The 10,967-nt window shown below is 48.2% G+C and overlaps 1 protein-coding gene across 1 annotated transcript; it reads left to right on the plus strand.

Moving 5' to 3' along the window:
* The first annotated feature begins 2,188 nt into the window (after positions 1 to 2,188).
* On the plus strand, positions 2,189 to 10,502 carry il1rl1 (interleukin 1 receptor-like 1). Its single transcript, XM_030112103.1, has 12 exons — positions 2,189 to 2,299; positions 6,165 to 6,228; positions 6,317 to 6,557; positions 6,659 to 6,848; positions 7,151 to 7,301; positions 7,439 to 7,501; positions 7,580 to 7,706; positions 7,983 to 8,122; positions 8,274 to 8,411; positions 8,998 to 9,162; positions 9,338 to 9,483; positions 10,104 to 10,502. The coding sequence occupies exons 2-12, from the start codon at positions 6,168 to 6,170 to the stop codon at positions 10,353 to 10,355; spliced, it is 1,674 nt and encodes a 557-aa protein (XP_029967963.1). The 5' UTR covers positions 2,189 to 2,299; positions 6,165 to 6,167; the 3' UTR covers positions 10,356 to 10,502.
* Positions 10,503 to 10,967: the final 465 nt, after the last annotated feature.

Here is a 10,967-nt window from a genome sequence, read left to right on the forward strand (position 1 = left end):
TGAGTGATGAGTGTTTGGTTGGGGCGGGTGGGAGTGAGGCGGTAGAGGACAGGGGGTGGGAGGGGTGGGCCGGGCGGTGGACGGGGGGGTGGGTTCCGGGTGGGGGTGGGGGGATTGGGGGGGTGGGGGGTGATGCCCTGGATCTCGGGGTGCGTGGCCGGAGCGCTGGGGGGTGTACTGGCCTGGGGTGGGTAGCCGCCCGTGTGGGCTGGTTCTCCCGGGGGGGTCATGGCTCTCCGCCTGGGTGGGGGGTTGGCTCCTGGGCTCTTGGGCCTCGGGCTCTCGGCCCTGCCCGCCCCGGGCGTCCGGTGCCCGGGGTGGACCGGCTCCTGCCGGTCGTGGCTCCGCGGGGCCCGGGCCCCGGGACTGCCGGGGTCCCCGGCCGGGGCTTTCCTCTGCCCCGTTTCTGGACCGGAGCGGGGGCGTCTGCCTGGGGGGGGCGGCTTGGATCCGGGCTCTGTGATGACCGCCGGCTGTCTGGGCTCTGAGGGCCTCTCTGGCCTGCTTCTGGCCTTCTCAGAGGTCAGAGGTCGTATATGCATGATCACTATCACCATCACTGTCACCATCATATTCACATGATCACGTTGATCTTTAATCACTCTTTACATACTGGGTTACCTTGTCTTCTTGTGGTGGTTAGACTAATGGTGATCTGTAGCTGACCTCTCTTGATGCACGCCCCGAGTTTACTACTAGTTACTACTAGCTATATTCAAAAAAAAAAAACGGTTTGTGGTGTCCTTGCATTTCCTTCCTCCCCTACACCTCCATTTATTTTTGTGGCCTGGTCTGTTCACTAATATGGTTCGGAAAAAAAAAAGAAAAAAAAAATGTATGTATGGTTCAGTAATTTTCTGTGTTGGTTGTCGGCTCTGTTTTGGTGTTGTCTAGATTGGGGGTTAGGGATTGTTCTTGGTTGCGTGTGTTGCGTCGACAACACTGTTTTGCATTGTGAATTTGTACATAGGTTGTGCCCCCCCCCCCCGTTCTCCCTCTCTTTATCTCTCTCTCTTTCTGTCTCTCGCTCTCTGAGCGTTTCCGTCCCGGTCCTGTCCTCAGCCATGCCGGATGCCAGCTTTAAATAAAGGCAGCAGCAGGAGGAGACTCAGTCTCGTCCTGCTGCTAACATTAAAATCTGTTCGGATAGTAACAGGCTACAATCAGACAATATTGCACGCCCATCTGCTGAACAGGACAAGTGAAAAAAAAAAAAAAACCAAAACAAACATGCCATTAAAGTCATGCAAATTTAGCTAAAAAGTGTATTGCACTAACGTGGAAATCAGATGCCCCCCTCCCAATCAAAATGTGGTTCTCCGAAATATAACTGTATGCCTAAGGAGCAAATATCTGATTGGATGAAAAAGAAGATGAAAATATTTTATGGGATCTGGCAGCGGAACTTGGACTGTATGGAAAACCGATGAGTGACCTGTGGGGGGCAGTAGGCAGCAGTGGCGCCCGTGGCGGGCCGTGGAGGTGGTGGCGGAGACTGGCGGGCCAGAAGGACATCAGTCTTAAAATCTCAGCATTGACGACTTCAAATGGTTTGCTTGGCAGCGTTGTGGGTGCCAGTGGAAGTAATGAAGACAGTGACAGGAAGTGGAGCAGTAGGAAGACATTATGTAGAACTGTGAGAAAGTAGTGGTGAACGCCGCGGCTGACGGCTCGATGACCTCTGGACTGGCAGAGCAGGACTCTGGCTCAGCTCCACTTTTGTTGTTCATTTGAAAAGAAATACTGAATTTAATTTGTGGAAAGACGTTCATGATCCTGCGGAGGCCATGAATGGATGTGATTTCTAAAACATTTCAAAATGCTGCTGCATTGTTTTGTGACTGTTGAATAAAAAGCCTGTTTTTCCAGTCAAATTTTGTGATTTTACTTTTCCTAAAGGTAAAGTGGAAATCGTGTCTGGTCTCGTCACTCCCATCGCGCTTTGGGCCTGTGTGCGCCCGTTTATCACAGTCTGCATTGTTAAGCATTTACAAAACACAATATATTGGTTTCTTCAGTATGTTGTTGAAATGTTTTTATTTGTTACCGTAACTTCTCATATCGTCCGGCTCCTTATTTTTCCTCAGTTTCATGAACTAAACTAACTGAACAGCCCTGCTCTACACGGAATAATGGATCCATGGGCTGAGGGGTGGAGCACACTCTGCTGCGTAGTCTCAGGGTGTGTGTGTGTGTGTGTGTGTGTGTGTGTTCTCTCCTTCATAAAGGTCTGCCATGGAGCTGCTGCTCACTCGGTTGTAAACTGACTGGAGTTCAGCTGTCAGCACATTTCTTCAAGGTAAGCATGTTTCAGCTCTGCCTAAAGTTTTACTCTTGTACAGGAAATGGTTCAAGAAGAAAAGAAGGGCAAATATTTTCACACCTTTAGAATAAATCTAAAAATAATAACTGCACGAAAGGAAAGTCTGGTCTGAAGGGAGTGTTTGGTAGCAGCTTTATTAGATTTCAGTCAAAGTTTTTTTCTTTTTTCTCGTTGAATTTTGAAATATTTGTACTTTGCCCTGTTTCCTCTGTTCCTTTTGTTTCCTGTTGTTGATCAAGCTGAGCTGCTTGGCGGCATGCAAAAAAACTGAACTGAAAAATATTTTTGTTTGTCCCTGATTAAAGATGTTTAATCAAGGGACAAACAAAAATCTGTGTCTTCTCTGATTTTTTTTCTGTCTCCGTGCCGCCTGGTGTTTGTCACTGTTGTTTACTGCCGTTGGATCTGACTTTATGATCTGGATGTCTCAAGTTAAAGTAGCTGTCAAAAGCTTTGGGCTCATGTAGTTTTTAATATTTGACCAGCAGATTCTGTTGTTGGACGCTGTGTCTGCAGTTCAAACCCTTTCTAAAGCCCCGTCCCCACAACGATGTCAAGTAAACATTCAGAACCCTCACTGCGTTGCGTGTCTCTACACAGCGATGCTCTGGAGCCACTGATAACACAACTTTTTTACAAAACTCCAATTCCATCCATCCATCCATCCATCCATCCATCCATCCATTTTCAACCACTTTTCCGGGACTGGGTCATGTGGGCAGGAATCTGAACAGACTTCCTGTCCCCGGACTCTTCCTCCAGCTCTTCCTGGAGGATCCTGAGGCGTTCCCAGACCAGCCCCGAGACACAGTCTCTCCAGAGTGTCCTGGGTCTTCCCCGGGGTCTCCTCCCGGTGGGACATGTCCAGAACTCCTCGCCAGGGAGGCGTCCTAAAGAGGAGCTGAGCCTCCTCAGCTGCTCCTCTGGATGTGGAGGAGTAGCGGCTCTACTCCGAGCTCCTCCCTGGTGACTGAGCTCCTCCCCCTGTCTCTCAGGGAGTCCAGCCCCCCTACGGAGGAAGCTCATTTCAGCCGCTTGTATCCCGAATCTTGTCCTTTCGGTCATGACCCAAAGCTCAGGACCAGAGGTGAGGGTGGGAGTGAAGACTGACCGGTAACTCGAGAGCTTCGCCTTTCGGCTCAGCTCCTTCTTCACCACAACGGACCGATACAACGACTGATCACTGCAGCTGCTGCACCGATCCTCCCGTCAGTCTCTCCTCCATCCGCCCCCCACTGTGAACAAAACTCAGAGATACTTAAACTCCTCCACTTGGGCCAGAGTCTCTCCACCGACCTGGAGAGGACAGACCACCTTCTTCTGGTCCAGGACCATGACCTCGGATTTGGAGGTGCTGATCTTCATCCCCGTCGCTTCACGCCTGGTTGCAAACCGCCCAGTGCATGATGGTCCAGGTTCCATGAAGTCAACAGGAGAACATCTGCAAAAAGCAGAGATGAAATCCTGTGGTCCCTGAACCGGACCCCCTCCGGCCCCTGGTCCCTGAACCGGACCCCCTCCGGCTCCTGGCTGCTCCTAGAAATTCTGTCCATAAAGATCATAAACAGAACCAGTGACAAAGTTCAGCCCTGCTGGAGTCCAACATGCACCGGGAACAGGTCCGACTTACTGCCGGCGATGCGGACCAGACTCCTACTCCGGTCATACAGAGACCGGACGGCCCTTAACAAGGGGCCCCGGACTCCGTATCCCCGAAGCACCCCTCTCAAGGCACTCAAAGGGATGCAGTTGAACTCCTTCTCCAAGTCCACAGAACACGTGAACTGGTTGGGCAAACTCCCACGAACCCTCGAGCCCCTATGGAGGGTCGAGAGCTGGTCCAGTGTTCCATGACCAGGACGAAAACCACATTTTGTTCTTTCCTGATCCGAGGTTCCACTATCGGTCGAATCCTCCTCTCCAGTACCTGGAATAGACTTTCCTTGCTGATGAGGCTAATGAATGTGATCCCCCATTTTGGGAGTATACCCTCCGTTCCCCCTTTTGGAAAAGAAGAACCACCTCCCCGGTCTGCCAGTCCCGAGGCACTGTCCCTGACCACCACACAATGTTGTAAAGACAGTCCCTGCACATCCAGAGACTTAAAGTCCTCAGGGCGAATCTCGTCCACCCCCGGTGCCTTGCCACCGAGGAGCTTACCAACCACCTCGGTGACTTCAGCTTTGGTGATGGGTGAGTCCACCTCTGAGACCTCAGTCCACCTCTGAGACCTCAGTCCACCTCTGAGACCTCAGTCCACCTCTGAGACCTCAGCTTCCACTTCCTGCACGGAAGACACGGTGATGGGACTGAAGAGGTCCTCAAAGTATTCCTTCCACTGATCCCCACTGCCACCCAGTCCACACCGCACCCGGCCCCTACGGTCCCCTCGGCGTGCGGTGGGTCCGCCGGAGGTCGGGCTCACATTGTCCTTTTGAGCTGAGCCTGGCCGGGCCTCATGGGTAAAGCCCCGGCCCCCAGGCGCCGGGCCTGGCTCCGGGGTGGGGCCCCAGCTGCACCAAATCAGGCAAAGTCTCGGTCCTTGATGTTGTTTTCATAGAAACCCTTGACCTGCTCTCAGTCTGACCCGTCACCCTGGACCTGTTTGCCATGGGAGACCCTGCCAGGGGCATTAAGCCCCCTACAACACAGCTCCTGGGCTCACGTGAACACTCAAACTCCCCACCACCTTAAGGCTGCGGTTCAAAGTGAGACTCTGATTCCTCTTCCATGGAAACTTTTTGAAAACTCTGCTATTGCGCCTGTGCACCTTGGCCATAGTGAATAGATGGTCGACATACTAATATTAATATTGATATTAATATCATAGTATATTTTATTAAAGGATTTTTAAAAACAAAATATACCACGGTTATTCAGCAGAAATTAAACTGCTGGTTGTCACTGTAATTAACTTTTACTAGAGCTTTCCTTCTGATCTTAGTGATATTGACAGTCAGCCATTGTGCCACCTGCTGGAAACAGGAAGTGGAGTGTAAATAACAGGTACTACTCTAGAGCGAACTTGTCCGAGGTCGTAACATCAAATTATCTACAATTTGGCCGTGTGCGAGAGCAAAATGTATTAAATCGTCCGCAGCAGTCTGAGGACATAATTCTGCATTCTACATGTTTTCACAAACTCCCCTGATGGTTAATGGAGGAAGATGCTCTATGATCTGGTAACAGCTTTATTAGATTAATGGTACTGTGTGACAGCAGTACCTATTAAAATTGTCCGCAGCAGTCTCAGGACATGGCCCCGCCCTCACCACAAGGTTTGGCGCTTCGCCATGAAACAGGAAGTGCAGTGTGATACTCTCCTCAACCTTAAATTTGAACTTTCAGGTTTTTCTTTGTTGTAGCAGAGTACATGTGATGAAGACATAAAAACTTTTGCAAAAAACGATATAATTATTACCAAAAATGAGTCTGATTTCAACATAAAGCCAGTTTTAATGAAACGTTCTGCTGCAAAATGACAAATGACAGTCAAATGTTCAGAATTCTTCATGTTTCATAGTTCTACTTCCCCATAAGATATTCTAAATATGTAATTTTGCATTGAAGGTGTTTTTACACACTCCCCCTGAAGGCGTGGCTTTGAGGCTAATGCTAGCCGGCTAGCTTTCATCACCGCGTCTCTGACCTCTCAGCTCAGGTCTCAGTGCTGTGTTGTCTGCTTCTCTCAAGAAATTTGTTGAACATTCTTTTAAAAATGTTCTTGTTTGCTTGATTCTTTGGCCAGATCGGCACCTCTTGCGGGCCGGTTTTGGCCCACAGGCCTTACGTTTGCCACCCCAGCTGTAACGGAAACTGTTTGTTTTTTTATGTCTTCCAGCTCATGAATCCCTCACGATGGCTCACACTCGTCGTCCTGATGGCATCTGGCAGTGGATCCTCAGGTAGTGTGTGTTTTACTGTGAAGAGTAGAAATAATTTTACTTTGAAAGATTTCAGTTCACTAAAATTCTCCCTGATTCCTCTGTGCAGCGGAGTCTGGCTGTCGGAACTACAGTTTGGATAAATTTCGAGTTGTGGAAGGTGAAGCGTTTCACGTTGTCCCTTTGGAAATGCCCGAATCCAACATCTCTGACGCAAACGTCACTTGGTACAAAAACGCCTCCCAGCCTCAGACTGTGTCGTCTGACGAGAGGGACAGGATACACCACCATGGCGGCGCACTCTTTCTCTTCAACCTGCGCCCTGAAGATTCTGGACTTTACATTGCTCGGTAGGAAAAAACTCCTCAATAAAAAACACTGTGTCCAGAGTAACCTCATGTTCTCTGGATTTGTAATACTGATTGATGTTTTTTTTTTTTTTTTAAACCAGGGAAAGGAAACCGTCAGGACGCTGTTACAACCATCCGGTGGGAATTGAAGTCTTCAGTGCGAGCTATCGAGCAAGCAAGGAACTGAGATATGTACCAGTCAAGAATTCTAACCAGAACAAAGCTGTCCACTGTCCGGACCCCATCGCTTACACCTGCCAGAGGTTCAGAGGAAGCTTCACCTGGTACAAGGTGGGCTCTCGTGGGACCGTGGCGGCGGAGTGAGAAATGTCTTTGAGTTGATCACAGCTGACGACGGGCAGCGCAAACACAAAAACCCGTCAGAGCAGGGCTTTCTGCCTCACTTTACTTCATGCCTCCACCGATGTGTGAATGTGTGTGTGAATGGGTGAATGTGGTAATGCAGTGTGAAGCGCTTTGGTCTCTGCTAATGCAGATGAAAAAGCGCTATGTAAGTGCTGTCCATTTACCATTTACTTGACTCAGTTTATTTGTTGCTGTAGCTCCTCTTCCTCATGTTCCTCTTGCTGCAGGACTACACTCTTCTTCAGGGTCAACATGAAGAGATGCTCGAGATTAATAACGCCAGCGAGGCCAGCGAGGGCCTGTACACCTGCGTCTGTTCCTGGATTCACAACGGCAGAACCTTCAACTCTTCAGGCTCCAGAGAGCTGATTCATCAGGGTGAGACGGCTTTGAATGAGTGTGGAGGAAGATGCTCTGTAATCTGTAATTCCAGTCCCTGCTGACGTTGGACGTTCCAGTCACGTTTCTCTTGTCGTTCTCGGCTCCTTCCTTCGCTCTGTCTCATCTTTCTGCAGATTCATCTGTTTATTACTACAAAATTATTTCTCCGACGGAAAAGGAGATGTTTGCAGATGAAGGTGACAGAACATTCTTGCGTTTTCGTCTTGCTGAGACTTGAGGGGATTATATGGATTATAACCTGCGCTGTTTCTCAGGTGAGGCGGTGGAGCTGAGATGTTCGCTGCTCTGCGGGATCAATGTGCAGCGCTCATGTCGCGTCAGCTGGTTCCTGAACGGAGAGCCCTTCACCGAGAAGGACGGATACACTCAGACCGTCAGCAGGTGAAATCACACTCAGAAGTATCATGAGCTGCTCCTTCAGCGTTTCACAACTCTGTGCGTGCGATTTTATCTCTTTTTTATTTCAGTTGCTCATCTGACCTTCAAAGAATTATTCAAAAGTTTCCCAGTTTGACCTAAATATCACTTCCTGCCTCAAAATGTGGGGAAAATGTTAAATACTGTAAAAATAAAAGTAAATGTTGGGTTGGGCTCATTCATTCCTGAGCAATTGTAGAATTTTGCGGGTCAGCTGTTTGTGTGTGTTGCTGTGTTCAGGGAGGTGGAGCAGCCGTCCAGGAAGACGGTGGACACGGCCGTCCTCACCATCAGGAGCGTCTCCGCCCACGACTTCCACACCCAGTTCAATTGCTCCGGAACAGGACGGGCCACAGCCACCTTAATGCTGAAACGCAGAGGTCTCACACACACACACACACACACACACACACACACACACACACCCTCCAAGTCTTCACCACAATTACTTTCAGAATTTATGGAAAACAACATGAAGACTGACTTTTATTGACTTCCTGTGGTTGTCCCGGTGGATCTGGTGCTTTTCAGAGTCCTTCGTCCCGTCGGTCGTCGCCGGAGTGTGTGTCTTGCTCTTCTGTGTGTTTGCTGCAGTGCTGGTTAAATACTTTGCCGTTGACATCGCCCTCTTTTTCAGACCTTACATCCCATTTGACCGACACACAAACGGTGAGTAGGTGTGTGTGTGTGTGTGTGTGTGAGTGTGTGAGTGTGTGAGTGTGTGTGTGTGTGTGTGTGTGTGTGTGTGTGTATGTGTGTGAGTGTGTGTGTGTGTGTGTGTGTGTGTGTGTGTGTGAGTGTGTGAGTGAGTGTGTGAGTGTGTGTGTGTGTGTGTGTGTGTGTGTGTGAGTGTGTGAGTGTGTGTGTGTGTGAGTGTGTGAGTGTGTGAGTGTGTGTGTGAGATCATCAGTGTTGTAAATGTTTGTCATGGTTGAAACAATGTGCAATTTATTTCCACAATGAAATCATTTCTTGAGACATGAGTCAGTTTTTAAGGAGACTCGTGAATATTCGGGGTTTTCCATATGAAAATGAACAAATGTTACTGTGGGAATTCTTTCCTCCTGGAATGTTTCTTCTTTTGCATTGATAAGCTCTGAGTGTTTGGTGTGCGTCACTGAGTCCTGCTGTGCTGCAGGACAGTGTGTGGTTGAGCAGAGGTGCACTGAACATTTACTGTAGTTTTATCACATTTTATTTTCACTCATAAGAAGCTGCAGTTTGTGAAATTGTCCCGAACGCGCCTGTTTTGCAGACTCCCGACTTTACGATGCCTACGTGGTCTACCAGAACCAGGGAACCGACCCGCTCACCGAGAACTCGCTCTCCCGGTTCGTCACCGAGGTCCTACCCTCGGTCCTCGAGAACAAGTGTGGATATCGACTCTTCATCCACGGGAGGGACGACATACCTGGGGAAGGTGGGACTAATCTGCTGCAGACATCACAGTGTTGAGCTCAGTGTTGGTGTAGAAAGTTAGAAGAGTTTTAAAAACAATGTGTAAATGGGTGTAAATGGATTTAATCCTTAAGATTTGTTGGGAAAAGCTGAGTTTTTGTTGGAAGACCACTGAGGAAGTGTGTTTGACCCATCAGACCGTCTGGAGAAGGTTGAGGATTGCATGGCGCAGAGCAGGAGGCTCATCGTCATCCTCACTCCGGGTTCAGGAGCAGGGTCCGAACTCAAAGACCAAACTCCTGCTTGTCCCCAGAACTCAGTGATCGGAGGGTTTGACTGGCAGGTAAGGCACATTTTTACACCGTGCTGAGATTCTGGTGTAAAGAGATTGAAATAATGACTCAGGACCATTCAGCACAACATCCACCTCCCGGCCTCGAACTCGCACACTTCCTGTCGTCCGTTTGATTCCCTGAGGATCTGATGTCCATGAGGAAGTCCGACATGACCCTCAGACAGCTACAAAATTATATCACTGATTGAAATAAATTAGTTTGTTTTGAGGTTTTCTGTTCTAACAAAGCTAAACTACTGTGTGGGGACCCCAGGGATCTATTCTGGGACCACTGTTACTCGTCATTAGTACAAAATATGTAAGGTCTTATACCCATGACTAGTATTTATCTTAGATATAATTTGTTACATTGAAAGTATTTCTATTCTACTCAGTTCTCTTCTGTAAAGGATTTATCAAATGTTTCTGTTTGCTGATGACTCCACCTTTTTTTATCTCAATCATTTTGTGATTCTCTGATGTTGGATCTATTCTATATGATTGAGATGAGATGGAATGTCGGTGAATATCAGGGAAACTAACCTAAAAAGACAGAAATATAATAGTGTAGTCCTCATGTGGCTGGATCTGGTGGAGCAGTGACTGACCAGCTGGTGGCGCTGTTCCAGGTGGGGCTCCACCACGCGCTGGTGCAGAGGGAGATGAGTGTGATCCTGATCCAGCTGGGAGTCACTGGGCCTCAGGGATACTCACACCTCCCGCTGGGCCTGCAGCACCTGATTCGTCAGAGCGCCCCCATCAGGTGGAAGGAGGGCTCGCGGGGGGCTTTGGACTGGAGCTCCCGCTTCTGGAAGAGAGTTCGATACCTGATGCCGGCCGAGCCGGCCCGGACACACACACGGGAAGCTTTTCCACTCTGAGGGGTGGAAACAGCTTCTCTCTGGACGGACACTCGCTCTCTGTTATCCGCCAGAGGGGAAGAACTTCCTGAGGGAGTGTAAATTTTTATTTTAATAAAACTCATACAACAACTAAGTTATTTTGCATGAAATGTTTGTCGGTTGAGGGATTTCTGTGTTTTTTAAGGAATAAAGATGTGGTCATTCTGGCATTTAAAGAGTTAAAATCCTGATCTTTATCGTTTAATGTTTGATCAGATTGAAGTTCATCAACAAATTCAAGTTAAAAAAAAAATCTGTACTAGTTTGATGGCAGTTCTGTGAAGAGGATAATCTGTTTTGATATCCGGCTAAATTTTAAATCTGAAACTCAAAAACCAAAGATTAATAGTCATTGTTTTAGGAAATATTCTAGACTCGGTAAAACCCTCATGCGTGGATTCTGCAGTGATGCATGGTAAAATTAAAGGTAGAAGCAGCTCAGTGTGACAAGAAAAGTGCAAAGACATTAATATACCAATTTTTCAAAATTAATAAATATGTGGAGTCGGACAGGCCTCTATGAAGGGACCGCTGTCAACAGTGTAAAAAGAAAATAAACGAACTGCATAGAAATACGTACAGAGCCCTAAA

Source organism: Salarias fasciatus, chromosome 16 (assembly GCF_902148845.1).
Source record: "Salarias fasciatus chromosome 16, fSalaFa1.1, whole genome shotgun sequence".
NCBI lineage: Eukaryota > Metazoa > Chordata > Actinopteri > Blenniiformes > Blenniidae > Salarias > Salarias fasciatus.

Bases quoted from the DNA above. Each gene is read 5' to 3' on its own strand.
- il1rl1 (XM_030112103.1), top strand. From the start codon at position 6,168: ATGAATCCCTCACGATGGCTCACACTCGTCGTCCTGATGGCATCTGGC. The intron at 6,229-6,316 runs GTAGTGTGTGTT...TCCTCTGTGCAG, and splicing joins ATCTGGCAGTGGATCCTCAG to CGGAGTCTGGCTGTCGGAAC. The intron at 7,502-7,579 runs GTGACAGAACAT...GCTGTTTCTCAG, and splicing joins GGAGATGTTTGCAGATGAAG to GTGAGGCGGTGGAGCTGAGA.